The sequence below is a fragment of the Lampris incognitus genome, chromosome 12 (assembly GCF_029633865.1).
Source record: "Lampris incognitus isolate fLamInc1 chromosome 12, fLamInc1.hap2, whole genome shotgun sequence".
NCBI classification, from domain to species: Eukaryota; Metazoa; Chordata; class Actinopteri; order Lampriformes; family Lampridae; genus Lampris; species Lampris incognitus.
The window spans coordinates 28736218-28755177 of record NC_079222.1 but is presented as its reverse complement, the minus strand read 5'-3'; the positions used below and the strand labels follow the sequence as shown (position 1 = coordinate 28755177).

The following is an 18960-nucleotide window of genomic DNA, read 5'->3' as shown; positions in this document are numbered from 1 at the left end:
TACATCTTTGCCCTGTGGCACCCTAGCAGGTTAATCTGGTCATGCGTATGCGTATTAACAAAATGATTAATGCTTGTCCTGCTCAGGAGTTTTTTAAATATGTATGCAACTTGTAACAAGGTCATGAAGTTGTTTTGCAAGTTTTAGGTAGACATTTATTTCAACGTATCTCCAAATAAATACTTTACATATATAATCACAGTTGGTCAAGTCTTAAAACGTGATTAAACATCACTTTACAATAATATTTAGAATATTAAGAAACATAATTTTCTTTTAAGTGTACCAAAATAACAAAGCCCTCATCCACCTATACCCCAGTGATGCTTCAGGTAATTAACAGTAATGGGTTTAATTTGCATTTCATGTTATCTGAGGAACATGCTTGTAAGTGCAAGGCAAACGTGCATTTATCAGGTAATGAAATTAAGCTGTAAGTTGTGTTTCATGTTCCCATAATTTGAACATAAATAAAAATGTTCTGCAAAGACATATCTTGTAAAATTGAATTCATGTGATTTGTTCATTGTTTGTATGTTTGTGCACCATTTCTCTCCATAATTTATATCCCCAGAAAAACAAATGACCCTTTTTTATAAGATTTTTCAAAACATAGATAAAATATACAGTTGTATATGATACATGTCCTGATTTAGTCATATTCATAGCCTTCTCATTTCCAAAATCCCTTTTTATATTTCTTAAAATAATAATAATAATGAACTAAACGTATAAGTTAAGTCAAGGTCAAGGTGAAAAAACCTTTGACTGGAAGCACTGCAAATGTAGATCATCTCACTATGTGGTCCTAGATGACATTGTCAAAGAGCTGCATAGAGGCCATTATGTTTTCATCCTGTTGAGATAAACATAAAATATGAGTTACTTTAAACATTATGTTGACCCTTTCAAAAGAGCACATGTGAACATCAAAGATGTAGCCTATCTCTGTGCGCAGGTCAACTAATGCACCATGTTTTTTTTTTGTTTTTTTTTTAATGAGTCCAAGAGCCTCTCTGGGATTAGCACGCCTAACTTCATTTTTATGGTTATGGACCCACAAATTTGACATAATTGTTTTCAAGAGTTCCCTATATTTTGGGCAAGTGCACAGCATGTATTCATTGCTATACTTTCTACACATATAAAATGAAGGAAAAAAAAGATCAGACATTCATCATAAATTGTTAATCAAAATAACCACAAATAAAATATTTGACAACAGGTAATGTGTACCTTCAGACAGGTTTCTATGAATTCATCGACAGTCACCACTCCATCTCCATCTCGATCCATTTTCTAAAACAGTTCAGGTATGTCACAAGTTTTTGGAAAAATGGGACACACATAGCAGCAATAGTTTGGACATTCGTAGCAACGTGATCTCAACATGGGCTGGGCCGCAGAGAGAACCTGGACGTTATCTATAAGGACTATAAGACACCTGCAACTAAATGACCCCCCCCCCTCTTACATATATATATAAAATCCAGTCAGTCATGTACATTTTCTATGAGACAGTACAAGCCTGTTTCATGCTATAAGCAGTCATCAGCTATATATACACTACCGTTCAAAAGTTTGGGATCACCCAAACAATTTTGTGTTTTCCATGAAAAGTCACACTTATTCACCACCATATGTTGTGAAATGAATAGAAAATAGAGTCAAGACATTGACAAGGTTAGAAATAATGATTTGTATTTGAAATAAGATTTTTTTTACATCAAACTTTGCTTTCGTCAAAGAATCCTCCATTTGCAGCAATTACAGCATTGCAGACCTTTGGCATTCTAGCTGTTAATTTGTTGAGGTAATCTGGAGAAATTGCACCCCACGCTTCCAGAAGCAGCTCCCACAAGTTGGATTGGTTGGATGGGCACTTCTTTGAGCAGATTGAGTTTCTGGAGCATCACATTTGTGGGGTCAATTAAACGCTCAAAATGGCCAGAAAAAGAGAACTTTCATCTGAAACTCGACAGTCTATTCTTGTTCTTAGAAATGAAGGCTATTCCATGTGAGAAATTGCTAAGAAATTGAAGATTTCCTACACCGGTGTGTACTACTCCCTTCAGAGGACAGCACAAACAGGCTCTAACAGGTACTATTTAATGAAGATGCCAGTTGGGGACCTGTGAGGTGTCTGTTTCTCAAACTAGAGACTCTAATGTACTTATCTTCTTGCTCAGTTGTGCAACGCGGCCTCCCACTTCTTTTTCTACTCTGGTTAGAGCCTGTTTGTGCTGTCCTCTGAAGGGAGTAGTACACACCGGTGTAGGAAATCTTCAATTTCTTAGCAATTTCTCGCATGGAATAGCCTTCATTTCTAAGAACAAGAATAGACTGTCGAGTTTCAGATGAAAGTTCTCTTTTTCTGGCCATTTTGAGCGTTTAATTGACCCCACAAATGTGATGCTCCAGAAACTCAATCTGCTCAAAGAAGTGCCCATCCAACCAATCCAACTTGTGGGAGCTGCTTCTGGAAGCGTGGGGTGCAATTTCTCCAGATTACCTCAACAAATTAACAGCTAGAATGCCAAAGGTCTGCAATGCTGTAATTGCTGCAAATGGAGGATTCTTTGACGAAAGCAAAGTTTGATGTAAAAAAAGTCTTATTTCAAATACAAATCATTATTTCTAACCTTGTCAATGTCTTGACTCTATTTTCTATTCATTTCACAACATATGGTGGTGAATAAGTGTGACTTTTCATGGAAAACACGAAATTGTTTGGGTGATCCCAAACTTTTGAACGGTAGTGTATATATATAAATATATATACATACACATACACACACACACACACAGACACACGCACACACACACACATATATATATATATATATATATATATATATATATATATATATATATATATATATGTGTGTGTGTGTGTGTGTGTGTGTGTGTGTGTGATTCAGAAGGTGCTGAAAAAAAGAGTATGTGGAGACATGCACCTTGTAAAGGTACTTCATTGTATCAGGGATATCTCCACAAGGAAAGTATTAGAGAGAGTACTGGATTCATCCAAAAAATGGGGTACACTGATTTTACAAGAAGAAAGTTGGTGTTATGTTGGGTTTTTGTGATTGCTGAATAAAAATGCTTAGCATTATGCAAAAATGTAAAGCTCCTTACTGACTTGATTTTTGTGTGAGATAATGTATCTATAAATTGTCCCAGCCTGGCCACATCATGGACAATACACTGGCTGACTACTACAAAAAAAGTGGATAAAAGTGGGAGAAAAAATATAAACAATATAATGAGGTGGCACTCCGTGAAGCAAGGGACTGCAATCTGACCTGAATGTAACCCAAGTACCCCACATGAATCTCAAGAATAAATGAAATAATTAGCCACAGACAATATTACAGACATCCGGGAATGTCATTTGGTTGGGAGAATTAGCATGTTAGCTAGATGGGTTAGCATATTAGCTAGATGGGTTAATCGTTAACCCATCTAGCTAACATGCTAATTCTCCCCACACCTGTGTCTCCTAATCACGTTCCTCAGCAAAGACCTACTAGTCGATCAGTGGGATCAGGTTTGTAACTGCTTGGTTGGAGAAAAAAAAACCCTGCACCCACACCGGCCCTTTCTGGATAAGCCTGCCCACCCCCGGGTTAATGGGAAGTGACCCACATAGATGTTATTTTAAGAAAAATGTAATTTGCATTGAATTCACATACCCCGACTACTCTTCATTAACACAAATAAACTTTGCAATTTAAATTACATACAATGTCTTTAAAGGTTAAAGTCTAAGAAGTTGTAAATATGTCAGACCTGTTTCATAGTGATGTTAAATACAACATACAGACAAGCCACTGCCAATGATCTGAAAAGATCAACAAATCCACACATCAACTCAGCGAACAAATCTCCACCACAGCTTTGACTTCTACAAAATGTGTGTGCACTTTTACGTGTGATATTGTGTGTTTTCTGTTGTTGTTTTTTTAAGGTCTTGTAAAGTGTACAGAGTTGGGTGACGTTCACTTTAAATAAACTGAAGCTGAAGGTGAAGTTGAAGCATATTTTCCGATCAGAAACAATAGCGGACTTCTGGTGATGACGTCATTTAACAGAACAGCTTCCCGAAAGTTGTTTTGTTTGTTTTCTTTCTTTTTTTTCTGCTCGTAAGATTCCCGAAAGTGTTGGTGTGGATTACTAGCTGCCAGGAGATGACGCCAAAGGATAACCTTCGACTTATGAACACAGTCAGCTGGCAATAAAACGGCACTGGAAACGGAACAATCTCGCTGCCTGAACTGTTTGTTTGTTTTTTTTCTGCGACACTGGCTGACACTTTAACATAAGTCTTGCTGATCAATTTTCAATTTCAAATAATAAACAGACCTATAAAGATAGTACATGGATAACAAAGAAACTACGTAATGCTTGTCATAAAAAATAAGCTCTATAAAGAATTAGTAAAGCACAGAACCGTTGAAGCAGGAATAAAATTTAAAAAAAAATATAGAAGATGTATGTATGTATGTATGTATGTATGTATGTATGTATGTGTGTGTGTGTGTGTGTGTGTGTATATATATATATATATATATATACACACACACACACACACACACACACATCTTCTACATCGAAGGTTTCATTGCAACATCCTGTGGACACACACACACACACACACACACACACATATATATATATATATCTATATGTGTGTGTGTGTGTGTGGGTGTGTGTGTATGTATAAACAAGCTAACTAACATTATGAAGATGTCCAATAAAGAATTAAAGAGCAATAAAAACAACGCCAAATGTATATGGAATGCGTTGAATAGTATTATGAGAAATGGATCTAGAAGCCCAAGCTGCCCTCAATACTTTACAGACAATGATAAGACTATAAATATCATGGAAGATGTGGTCAATGGCTTCAACAGATTCTTTGTAAATGTTGGCCCAAAACTGTCAGAAAAAAAAAATCAATGTCACAGACAATCACAGAGGGGAATGATGGTGGTTATGGGGACAGATACCCTAGTTCCATTTTTCTTAGAGCGGTAGACGAGAAGGAAATTGTGGACATTGTAAACAAATGCCAGAGCAAAAAAACAAAACAAAAACAAAAATCTACTGACTGGAATGATATTGATATGACAATAGTTAAGAAAGTAATTTAAGGTATTGTAAATCCACTAACCCACATGTATAACATGTCCTTCCAATCTGGTAAAGTTCCAAGCAAAATCAAAATCACAAAAGTCGTACCCTTATATAAAACTGGAGATAGACACCAATTTACAAACTACAGATCGATTTTATTATTTTCACAATTCTCCAAAATATAGGATAAACTATTTGCTGGTAGACTAGACAAATTCATTGAGAAGCACAATCTGCTGACCGATAGCCAGTACGGGTTTCATCCAAACAGACTGACATCTCTGATGCTCATTGAATTAACTGAAGAAATAACTAATTGCATAGACCAAAACAAGTTTGTTGTGGGAATATTTATAGATCTAAATAAAAGCTTTTGACACTACCGATCACAATAGATTAATAATAGACAAATTGTAAAGGTGTGGTATCAGAGAGGTGGTGCAGAATTGGCTAAGAAGCTATTTAAGTAACAGGCAGCAGTTTGTAAAGATAGGCGAAGATATATCGTCATGCATGGATATTACTTGTGGTGTACCCCAGGGGTCGGTTTTAGGTCCAAAACTGATCAGTCTGTACTTAAATGATATATGCAAGATATCAAAAATATTGAAATTTGTTTTATTTGCGGATGACAAGAATATGTTTTGCTCTAGTGAGAATTTACAGTGGCTTTAGGAGATGACCACAATAGAAATGGAAAAATTAAAACGGTGGTTTGACACAAAACAAATTATCCTTAAATCTGGACAAAACAAATTTTATGTTGTTTGGAAATTATAAAATAAACACCAAAGTAAAAGTAATGATAGAAAATGTCCAACTAGAAAGAGTATATGAAAATAAATTCCTAGGTGTGATACTAGACCACAAAATCTGCTGGAAGCCTCGCTGAACATATGTGAGCAAAGCTGGCAAGGAGCATTGCAGTCATGGGAAAAGCAAGTCACATTCTGGATCACAAATCATTGTTCACTCTGTATTGTTTATTTATTATTTTACCATATCTGATCTACTGTGTGGAGGTATGGGGGGTAACACCTATAAAACCAATCTGCAACCATTACGTATACTACAAAAAGAGCCATAAGGATAGTTAACAATGTAGGATATCGTGAACACACCAACAAGCTATTTTTAAAGTCAAGTGCCTTGAAGTTCTGGGATTTAGTAGAATTTAACACAGCACAAATAATGTTCAGAGCAAGAAACAATCTACTACCGCGTCATATACAAAAAAAAAACCAAAAAAAAATCTCAGATAGAGAAGAGTAATATAATTTGAGAAGGGAATTGAACTTCAAGAAATAATGTGTGTGTACAACTTTGCAGAGCATGGGCATTTCAATCTGTGGGGTAAAATTGTGGAACAGTCTGAGTATGGAACTCAAACAAAGTACAAACATTACACAGTTCAAGAAGAAAGACAAAGGACTGATTATCAGGAGATACAAGAAGAGTTGTGTTAATAGTCTAAGTTTTATTCAGCTCTATACATTTCTTATTACTCTTTTCTTTTTTTCTTTTTTCTTTCTGTGATACTGAGCGCATATGTGGGTGGTACGTAGCATTGAGGTCTGTTTCTTCTTGGTACAAGACATCAGGATGTGTTTTTCTTTTACTTTTTTTCTTCTTTTTTCCCTCTTTGCCTCGTGTTTTGGTGTTGTTTTTTTCTCTTATTGTTTGCAGTAGTTGAGTTTGTATTGTGCAGCACAACTTGCATTGAATGTGAACTATACAGTACAGTGGGAAATGAGTTTGAAATATATAGTAGCTGAATTAACTTCAGAGTAGGTGAGAAGGGGTGGGAAAAAATAAGTGTGTACTTCCTCCTCCTCCTTTTACAACATGTAACAAATAATCTGATACATATGGAGATTTGTTCATTCATTCATTCATTCATTCATTCCTTCATTAGGCCAAAAAAAGAATAGATGTATTTGAAAAATTAATATATCTATTAAATGTGTTTTAATTAATGTACACTCACAGCAGATCAAGGCCTAATCGCAATTCCCTCCCCCGGCCCCAGCCCTAGTTTTGTACTGCCCTCTACTGGGTAGTGGCCCTTAGAATGGAGCAACAAAGAGTAGGGTTTGAAATATTTTAGTTAGGAAATGGGATGCCCCTCGTTACATTATCCCCGTCATCATTACATCTGCATTTTATTAGTTTCCTGGTTTGCTAGGGACACGGTTATGACATTATAGTGCTATACATTTTATTTTAAAGGCTATTGCTTGCAACCATTATCAACTATTCTAGTGACAAATCTGACCAAATTTGCAAGCTAGAACAAGGAAGATTAATCTGTAGATGATAGCCAGGCAGCATTTTTACACATTGGCTGTTTCATTGCAGTCCTGCCCATAGACATTTCTCCCCTGAGTCACACAACATGAAGGCATATTTGTGAATTATTGCCTTTATTTAAACTAAAAAAAAAAAAGAGAGAGAGAGATGGCCCTCATTTAAAATCATGTTGAGAGGCAGTAAAAACGACTTAGAAAAACACAAAATAATAAAAGATACAAGATAAAAGCAAACAAATAAAGCACATGTATAAGTACAGTTAATAAAACATACAAGATACAAAAAGCAAATCAACTAAAACAGGTGCAAACAGAAGGTGAACGGTTTCTATTCATAGATTTAATCCGACCATGGCTTTCCAAAGTATTAATTTTAAGGGCGCGTTGTAAAGAGTTCCCGGTGGTCAGAGCATAGAAACCAAAAGCAGATCTTCCAAGCTTAGTACACACTCGAGGAACTTGCAGTGACAGCCAGTCATCTGACCGGGTGTGGTGTGGCCCAGAGGACCAAACTAGCACACATGAGAATGTTTATGACTGTTGTCATTAAGTTTCATTCTGTCAGTTATGTCATTTTTAATGCAAAGTTGACATTGTTTGCTATGTCTCTGTTGTAACAACCCAAGTGGGGCCGAGCTGCTCAGTTTGATATAGCTTGCTCGCCCGTAACTCAATCTCAAACAATGTGAACTTTGCATTAAAATGACTACTGATCGAATGACACTTAATGACACGAGTCATAAACATTCATAAAGACTCATTCATGTTCATGACAGGTGTCATGTCATGGTTATAGTGGTATCATCTCAGTCTTATGCAGAAGTGTACTGATACCAAATTTCAATAATAAGAGTGATGTGAAGAGCTGTGGTAAATACAGAGGTATAAAGTTGATCAGCCACAGCACTGTAGGGTGACCAGGTTTTCAAAATCCCAAACCGGGACCCTAAAAAGTGTACCGCACGTTCGTGCACGCGCACACGCATATGCACGCGCTCACAAGCTTGTCTGTCTCGCCGGACATGATGATACATTGAAGGATTTTTATCTCCTCCCACCAGAAAAAGACAGGCCAGAGTAGTCGGGACTCGGGACACCCAGCTTGAAACCAGGACAATGCTGGACAAACCGGGACGTCTGGTCACCCTAACACAGGGGTGGGTAACCAGGGGCCATGGAGAGCCATGTGTATGCAGGTTTTCCTTCCAGCCGGACTCCACACCAGGTGAGGTCACTGATTAGCAACCCTTCAACCAACGAGGAGGAATGTATCAGTGAAGTCACCTGGTGTGGAGTCCGGCTGGAATGAAAACCTGCATACACATGGCTCTCCATGGCCCCTGGTTACCCACCCTTGCCCTAACAGCATGAAGATATGGGAAAGAGTAGTGGGAGCCAGGTTAAGAGGAGAGGTGATGATTCGCGAGCAGCAGTATGGTTTCATGCAAGGAAAGAGCACCACAGATGTGATGTTTGCTTTGAGAGTGTTGATGGAGAAGTATAGAGAAGTATGTAGGAGTGGTGCAGGATATGTATGAGGGCAGTGTGACGGTGGTGAGGTGTGTGGTAGGAATGACGGATGGGTTCAAGGTGGAGGTGGGATTACATCAAGGATCGGCTCTGAACCCTTTCTTATTTGCAATGGTGATGGACAGGTTGATGGATGAGATCAGGCAGGAGTTTCCGAGGACTACGATGTTCGCGGATGACATTGTGATCTGTAGTCAGAGTAGGGAGCCAGTTGAGGAGAGCCTGGACAGGGAGGTGGAGGTATGTACTGGAGAGAAGAGGAATGAAAGTCAGTAGGAGCAAGACGGAATATATAAGTTTGAATGAGAGGGAGGACATGATGCAAGGAGTGGAGGTGACGAAGGTGGATGAATTTAAATACTTGCAGTTTAAATACTTGCCAATTGTTCAAAGTAACGGGGAGTGTGGAAGAGGGGTGAAGAAGAGAGTGCAGGGAGGGTGGAGTGGGTGGAGAAGAGTGTCAGGAATGATTTGCATTAGAAGGGTACCAGCAAGAGAGAAAGGAAAGAGTTACAAGATGGTCAGCTACGTTGTATGGTTTGGAGACAGTGGCACTGACCAAAAGACAGGAGGCGGAGCTGGAGGTGGAGGTGGCAGATATGAAGATGCTAAGATTTTCATTGGGAGTGACAAAAATGGACAGGATTAGGAATGAATACAGAGGGACAGCTCAGGTTGGACGGTTTGGAGACAAAGCAAGAGAGGCAAGATTGAGATGGTTTGGATATGTGCGGAGGAGAGATGCTGGGAATGTTGGGAGAAGGATGCTGAAGATGGAGCTGCCAGGCAAGAGGAAAAGTATCACCCTGTCCTTCACTGATATCAGGTGAGTGGGAAAGTGTGGATAATGTGTGGCTGAATCATTTTTCAAGCTTCATACAGGGGACTGCACTGTCTCTCACAAATCGTTGTTTGCACGAAGTTCTACTGACATCGTGAATAATGTGTTTTTTCCTGAAATGCTTGCTATAACGACCCAGATACATATTCATTTGCATCTACATTAAACTAAGATATTCCAACGAATTTTGAAAAATGTTGCATGATTATTTGCCAAGATATACTACATTGGTGACAGGCATGGCTGCTTGGCAACAGTCCATAGGGTCAGTGTTGTGTCAGGAAGGCAGCCGACGTAAAACTTTGCCAGATCAGTACGCGGCTTGACAAGAACATACTACATGTTATCCAGCCTTCTTCAAACCCCGGATTCAAGAGTATTATTCAAAATACATTTTACAGAAAAAGTGGGATAAAACCGGTGTTTCATCACATTGACAGCCAAGCTTGTACTATCTTAATATTCTGCTCCTCATTTGTTGAGCACTTTTATCAACACAAAACTATACACACACGCACACACACACACACACACACACACACACACACACACACACACACACATATATATATATATATATATATATATATATATATATATATATATATATATATATATATATATATATACAACCCCCCCTTTTTTTCTTGCAATTGTATCCGGTCAATTACCCCACTCTTCCCGGCCGTCCTGGTCGCTGCTCCAGATCCCGTCTGTCGATCCGGGGAGGGCTGCAGTCTACCACATTGCCTCCTCCGATACATGTGGAGTCGCCAGCCGCTTCTTTTCACCTGACAGTGAGAAGTTTCACCTGGGGAACTTGGCGCGTGGGAGGATCACGCTATTCCCCCCAGGTCCGCCTCTCCCGAACAGACGCCCCGACCGACCAGAGGAGGCGCTAGTGCAGCGTCCAGGACACATACCCGTATGTGTCCTGGACGTCTGTAAGTGACCGCAACCCTAATGTCGTTTTTTATCTACTTTTAATTTGAGATAGCTATACCCAGAGCCCTAGAAAGAGAGAGTTACGTCAACTCCGTAGACGTCAATGGGCCAATTATTTAACAGCAATGGCGGATCATGGAAGCCCCGGATAGTTCCAAACAGTGCGACCCGGGGCAATAGGATTTCTATGGCGAAGGTTTGTTTCTCGCATTAATCAAAGGTTAATTTACAGGTAAGAAGCTACAGTTGACATTTTAATGATGACCATTTTACAAGCACGTTTGAATCAAATAAACGATGTAATTTAAAGCGTGACAGCTCGTCAATTCCTACACATGCGCATAGAATATGTGTCACGTTGGAATATATCTATATATAAATGTAAAAATCTGAAAATATTGGTTAGTAGTTACCAGAAATCGCGGCTAAGCAGTTCATTTAAATGACCCGCCAAGCTTCGTTTGGAACTATTCGGCGGCCCCTCATTGACGTAACGCTCTCTTTCTAGGGCTCTGACTATACCTATGTATGGGGACTTTTATTTTGAAGAATGTTTTCTTTGTCATCCGACTAGCGGAAGTTCACGTTGGCTCAACGATAAAGCAGGCGAAGGCATATGCATGTGAGATCACAATTTTGTAGCAAATTCGGGGGGCAGCCCGGGAACCGTCGCCACAGCCGGGACGCGAACGTTGTCGCTTGCGGAGTGGGAGACACGGGTTCGCGTCCCAGCCACGGCAGTCCAGCGGTTGCCCCCCGAATTCGCTGCATTGGTGTCAGAAGTGGGATGGTGAGACCGTGAGGTCATCGGAAGCGCGTGCGCCCAGAGGGATGAGGGAACTGATATGCTGAAGCGCGGGGACGCACTTCCCAAAAGAGGGGGGTAGTGTAACGTGCATGGATAAGTAGACACGCTGACTGATGGGTCGGACCCTTTAGTCGGCTGGTAAACGTTGTCGCTTGCGGAGTGGGAGACACAGGTTCGCGTCCCGGCTGTTGCGACGGTCTCCCGGACTGCCCCCCGAATTCACTACAATATGAAAAGAATCGTAGTGTTCACTGCGTAATTTGAGAATTAGCCTAAATGTTTATGATTACTAAACAACAATTTATTCGAAACTATTGATAAGCAGTTTAAAACGTTTGAGACCAGAAGACTGTTAGAGATGAAGAGCAAGTTGCAGAGTTTCTGGCAAGATGCTAGCTGTTTGAAGACGTGTCTCAAGATGGCGTTCTAAGATCTTCCTACCCCTTGATAAGTGGGGCAAGGTACGTCATGTTTTACGTTAAGTATGGCCTACTATCGCTCACGTGTTTTCTTTTATGGTACATTCCTCTAAATAAAATGTATTGTAACATGCATGGATAAGTAGACACGTTGGTCCTTGGCTAATGGGTCAGATCTTTTAGTCGAGCGGTTAGCGATGTCTCCTGCAGTGAGGGAGATACGGGTTCGAGGCCCGGCTACAGCAGTTTTTGTGGTTGTCCCCCGAATTTGCTACAGTATATTGTTTTGTGAAGCTATGAACCTAATTGTGTTGTGACTGTCATTCTATTCTTTATAGTTTTCCCGGTGCTCGACAAGAATGTGCCTGTGTGGTGTTTGAAGCAATAAATGCACCCCTTGAGACTCCACGTTTCGTCTTTATTAAAAATATCGAGGGCATCTACAACGTCAGCTTACAACGTGGAGGGACTGTGATCACTCCTAGCCACAAAAAACAACTAACCCTAACCTCATTACATTAAATGAGTTATATCATACACAAATCAGTGTTTTTAGAGAACAAAAAAAATTGTTTTTTAAATCGTCCCTGGTGCCAGCACTTATTTTAACACAACACGTTACGTGCCACAACCACATAATGCAAGTGTTAAGAGGTCGTGGTCATTTCACGTATTTCTGTGAGATCATGTTGATGAATGCACACAGATAAAAGATAGATTTAGACTCTGTACTTCTATAAAAAACCAGTCGGGAGAATCTCGAATGTTTTTGTTTTGTTTGTTTGTTTTTGTGCCTACAACTACCCTCCACGTTGAAAGTTGATGTTAAAGGGGTACCTCGAGCGTTGAACAGTGACGGAGGGGTCGTCCTCAACAAGCGTCCATATGTGACGAGCTGGGGGTGAGAATGTGTAGATAGGAACGCCCGACCAATCCGCAGGTAACACGGGGATTCGCACCGGAGAGTCCCGTGCTGGTAAGCAACGGAATAGACCGCCACGCCACCGGGCTCTCATAATATTTTTAAATTAAAAAAAAAAATTAAAGGAATCACACTGCCCCTATGGATGTCTGTGAATGTTCTCATTCATCCAGGTCATGGTCATCCAAAGGAATTGAATCAAGTGCAACTGGATGAGAGGCCAAACGTCTTGACGTATATATAACCAAGTCCAGATGCACTTGAGTCAATTCCTTTGGATGCTCCTATGGAACTCAACTGATCCCTGAATTTGACACACTATAGGATTTTTGACAAAAACATAATCTGATACGTGTATTGCTATAATTGTATTCTTCATCATAAGTCGAATTTGATGTGATAAAACATTGATGACTGAGGTTAGATTGTATTAGATAAATGTCATACCTGGAAGAATTTATCAACATGCTCAAGGGGGGCGTCATCTTGCACACTGGGTGAGGTGTATCTGCCCATCATGTCGTAAACTGACGTCATGATGGCCAGCATTTCCTGTAAGAAATGAATGAGAGATAGGTAAAAAAGAGAGACGGGAGGGGGGGGGGCAAGAGAGAAAGACAGATAGAAAACTCAATTTCTACATACCCATAAAATACAAGGTAAATGCTACAAACTGTATTGACGTAGAGTTTCAAATGATGTAAAAGACAATGAGAGAATTATTCAGTCTGGCTGCACCTCTTTCGTGATGTAGCCGTCCTTGTTGATGTCGTATAAACTGAACGCCCAGCGAAGTTTCCCTGCGACAGAGCCTCTTAACAGCACAGATAGTCCTAACACAAAATCCTGCAAGAAATAATTGCGTCGTCAAACAAAATCCCTAAAAGAAAAGCTCTCTTCAAATAATCAATAAAGCAAGAGATAATAAAGAAAACCATGTTAGCCTTGGTAAAGAGGTTAGAAACCTGTATATAACCAATGAACAAAGCAATGTCTAATTCTCAACACTTTGCTGTAACAAAACAAGTCCACAAAAACTGAAACCACTGTAAAAAACTTTATTTTTATTGACCTACTTCGAAGTTAATGGAGCCGTTTCTGTCCAAGTCAAAAGCGTTGAACAAGAAATGTGCATAAGTGGTTGCATCTGTGAATATATAGGTATGTTATTTAAAGGTATTTACTCTGCTTAATTGGGAAATAAAAACTTGATGATGTAACTCATAAATTTCAGTGAGAATTTAGATAAGTTTTGATGTTTAAGAACAAGATAGGAGATGCACAAGATTTCCGCATCTCCTACCGTTTTTCCTCATTTGTTTAACAAGCTGGGATGTAAAATTGCACAATAAAATCAAACGATTGGTGAGGCGGTTTTAAAATTCACTATCATATGTACAGATAATCGATTATTAGCAGACCTGAATTTCTGCTACACAAAGTGACCGCCCAGATAAAAAAAACAGAACATCCATTCATGTGTTTGAATAATAAGTCTGTTGCCAGAGCCATACCCCCTTGAGGGAAGAACTGTGAGTAAATGGTCTTAAAAGTCTTCTCATCCACCAGGCCACTGGGGCACTCCTGATGAAAGGGAAACAGAGATGGTCACAAATCGAAAAATCGTCATCTCGCCACCATGTTGACTACAGACATAATGGCGTATCTCTGTATTTTCTTTTCCCAGGTAACATGACACTAAAGCTAACATGAAAGTAAAGATCTCCTGCACCAGGATTTTGAATAACGCATTAGAGCTAAATTAGTTTTTGTGTTTTTTAATCTCCGCCAGGCGGTAGCCATTTAGTTGCACGCGCATGTGTGTTGTGTGCGCCTGTCCGCGGCTAATCTCGCGATCTACTGCATATCAAAAACGTTTTTTTTCTTCTTCCGTACTTCCAAATTAATCAGCTTGGGCGCTGCACAAAAATCTTACAATGGCAGGAAAAAAAAGCTTTTTTTTTCTTTCTCTCTCCATGTGTGCATGTACAGAGAAGGGGAGATATGTACGCCTGGCGGAGATGAATGAATAAATGATGCTTATTTCGAACAAGTAATTAAGCAGGATAAAACACACAGATAAGCCATTGCCAATAATATTGGTTACATGTTCGAAAAGGAGTAGGAGGCAGTATACACTTATTTTTTCCCACCCAATACAAGTTGTGCTACACAACACAAACACAACTACTGTGAACAATAGGAGGGAAAAAACATCAAAACACAAGAGAGAAAGACAACATATAAGAAAAAAAAAGAAAAAAAATCCCAATGTCATGCACCAAGAATACACAGATCTCAACACACTACTGTGTCTGCACACTACTGACTGTACTCCTCTAGCTTAATGCAGTTTCTAATACAGAATCTGTTGTATAAAAAGTTGTTGTTTTGGGGTGAGACTTATAATAAATAAATAGACATTCTCATTGTCTTCTGGTTTTATGAGCAACTTGATTTTGGTGTCACACTACACTTTGATTATAATAACGACTATAGTAGAGATGAGGTCATCTATTTTGATACATTACTGAGCTCCATCCGGATTTCTCGACAGTACAGTATCCTCTGTACTCGTGGGGATTCAATATCTTGCTCAAACACTTCACAGTGGGGTAGATGCTTTCCAGCACGGTGAGTTAAACTATTAAAATCTGATTAAATGGGGTTGTCTCTCCTTTCGCTACACAGCCCTGGTGCTCACATCGCCAGTTTGCGAGGTTAGGACACATAATACACATTTTATTTCTATAATTCTGTACCTCAAAAAACTCTAGCCTTTGAGGTAATTAAACTTTTAACTCTATTAGAAGTGATAGGGGTTATAGCTGCCTTTCCCCCCTCTCCTTTTCTTACTTATTTGGCCTGGTTTTCATTGAGAAATGATTGGGGGTGTGGTTAAGCAGGGTATATAAGAGGACGTCACCGTGAGGCGCATGCGCGTCTCCTGGAGTGTGTTAATGGCGGGGGGCTGCCTAAACGCCTCAGGATGCGCCACTTTGAGATCGCGGTGAAGGTTCACACCATTCCAGCTTTGGAGGACTTTGAAGAAAACCAAGTCTCGTTTATTTTTTTGAGGAACCATCCGCCATCAACCTGAACTGAACTAGACTACCAAGACGGTGTCCGCCGCTTACGGAAGAGGAGACTCACGCGGCCGAGGCCTTGTCGGAGGGACCTGCTAACTGCTAGCCTGCTACCTCGGTAAGCTAGCCCACCTCTGCTATTTCTCTCGTCTTGGAACTCAGTCCTTCTTGTTTTCCCCCTCATTTCCATCTTTTCTACACACTCCAGGTTAGGATTAGTGTTGCACGTTTAACCCTTAACCCCTAGACCCGACTAGTCCGGAACAACTCAGTTTCGGAGTTTTGTTCATTTTCTCAAAATATGCATAAACTGGGAAGACACAAGCAACAACATGACGAATCTGAGTTGTATTATAATCATTTACCTTTCCTGTCCGTGTTAATAACTCACAGAATACTGTTGCTCCATCATGCAAATTAAGACAATGTCTTATATACAGTATAGTTCCTGATCCTCATACACTGCTTGCAATCAAAATCGTGGAAAGAAACCCTTAAGCTCTTGGTTTTCCTCATACATTTTTGAAGCCTCTGTAAAGTGACTGTAGTTCCTTCCTGGTAAACTGAGTTTGAGCCTGAAGCTTTTCCAGCCCCTCGGGTTGGTGACGGACCATGGACAGTACCAAGTCATTGTCACAACTGTCTGTTAGTGAGAGACAGAGATAGTGGGTAAGGGTCGAAAGAAAGAAAGGTATTGGAGAAAACAAGCTGAAAGAAGGGAATAGGTGAAAATTGACAATGACTTCAGCTAAATTCAAAATATCGATATTTATTAAGCATAAGGGTTAAAACTATAAGCTCTCACCATCTTTTAAGAGAATAAAAGGTTTGAAAAAATAAGGTAGAACCAGTGGCGGCTGGCCAGTACAGGGCGCTAAGGCGCCGCCCCCTTCAAACATCAAGAGATGAAAATCTACTTCAACATGTTAAATGTAATTTAGCTGTATAATGCAAATAATTATGAAATAAGTGTTTTTTCAGTCTGTGAGCGCCTGTCAGCCATTAAATATTGGTTCCAAATGGTATTTGGTTGATTTCTGTCTGAATACATATACTTCCTGGGTGAGGGGCGCCAGCCAAACGATACCTTATGTAAGCCCTCAAATTTTTGGCAAGCAGGTGACCTGAGGCTGCCGTCTGATTGGTTTCTTCAGATTTTCCATGGGGCGTAGATCTGTGTGCCCCAGACACTCCCACTTTTATTGGCAGCGAATTGGTATTGCTTTAATGTTTTTGATCTAATGTGAATGGACAATTCTCGTGGCTGTCAATCATGTTCACACCCACCACCACGCCTCGTCTCGACTGTCAATCATCCACTATCTATGAACGCTGATAACCAATAGACCCTTTTATGACCTACGTCACGCATAGTAGGTACGACCGTACTTCCGCCATTTTTTGCTGCCAAAATGCGCGAGCATACTAAATCACGTGATCGCTGTTTGCCAACTGTAAAAGGGGCTATAAAACGAGTGGACTGGACCGAAGACATCATTAAAAATGCACGCGTATGTGGCACCCATTTTACATCGGGTAAGTTCATTCTGTTTTTGTTAACTTAAAATCATGTTGCTTAAACTGAACGTTAGACCCTTTTATGACCTACGTCACGCATAGTATGCGCGCGCATTTTGGCAGCAAAATCACATGATCACTGTTTACCAACTGTAAAAGGGTCATAGGCTACATTGTCCTTCTTAATAACTCTTGTGACTGAGTGGACATTAACGCAGCTGTCAGGTGTGCTGCGCCAAGATAAATTGCACCCCTAAATAAATAAATAAATAAATAAATAGATAGATAGATAGATAGATAGATAGATAGATAGATAGATAGATAGATAGATAGATAGATAGATAGATAGATAGAGCTTTTAGCACCAGACGCCACTGGGTAGAACTCTCAAGGTGGATATTAATGTAATAAGAGAGGGAAAGACAGAGCTACAGTCAAATATGGATTAGAAATGAAAACGCGGAGGTGGGTAAAAAAAAGGAAATAATCAGTGGGGCTTTAAAAGACTGCAAAAACGTGGCTAAAGAGACACTAAAGGATATATGGACAGAAGTTTATCATTAATGGGTGGATAACAATAAGTGGAAACTGGAGTTTAAAAAACTCAGCAATACAAAACCCAAGAAAGCCATAAATACAAATGAAGTAAAACGTGGGTTCGGGAGATGTATATGAATAACTGAATACTATGCACAAAGGGTTCGACCTGGAAGTACTCACCATCTTTACAAGAACAAAACACAGACATATGGTTTGAAAAAGACGAAGGGAAAAGTGTTAAGCGAGAGAGGAAAGTCAGCTTCACAGAACGTTAAAATAAATCTACACACTGTCAAACAATTTACTAAACACTGACCTCATCGATCTGTTTTTGCTTTAACCTCGATATTTGAATCCAGGTTTACTTTTACACTTGATGTTTTCATTCAAAATCACAGCAGTTGCGTTATATCCGCATGCAAAATAAGGGACGTTGTTTAAAACCTTATTGAAATATGCTAATATAATTTATTTGTCTTACCTTCCAAAGATAAGGGCTCCCAAATGCCAAACTGTTTAAGTATGACGACAAACAAACCAATAACGACAGCAATGGCAATGATCTCCATGCCCTCCAGTGCCATGATTGGGGGACATCAGATGGTGGTCTCCACAAAGGTTTCTCTGTCTCAGTTCACAATGCTTCTCTACTACTACTATGTCAAACTCCAGTACAGCAGCATGTGAACACGAACATCACCTGATGCCACTCACATCACATCCTCTGCCCGCTCCTTTATATTCGTTGTTCTCACAAGCATCAGCAGTTACATCCACGCTTCATTTCAACTTATCCTCTGACTTCCAAGTGTTTTTCCGACCCACTAGAAAACCACGGCAACTCAACTTGAGAACTCCCCCCTTTAAGGGATAGGTCCAAAGTCCATCACGTGTTGGTGTAAG

The 18960-nt window shown here is 39.8% G+C and overlaps 1 protein-coding gene across 1 annotated transcript; it reads right to left on the bottom strand.

Annotated features, from left to right (window-relative positions):
• Positions 1-808: 808 nt before the first annotated feature.
• On the bottom strand, positions 809-18641 carry LOC130121596 (calsenilin-like). The gene is made up of 8 exons (XM_056290439.1): positions 18539-18641; positions 16518-16642; positions 14428-14497; positions 13990-14060; positions 13652-13759; positions 13361-13465; positions 1237-1299; positions 809-856 (listed from the first exon to the last, which is right to left on the bottom strand). The coding sequence occupies exons 1-8, from the start codon at positions 18639-18641 to the stop codon at positions 809-811; spliced, it is 693 nt and encodes a 230-aa protein (XP_056146414.1).
• Between the last annotated feature and the right edge of the window lie 319 nt (positions 18642-18960).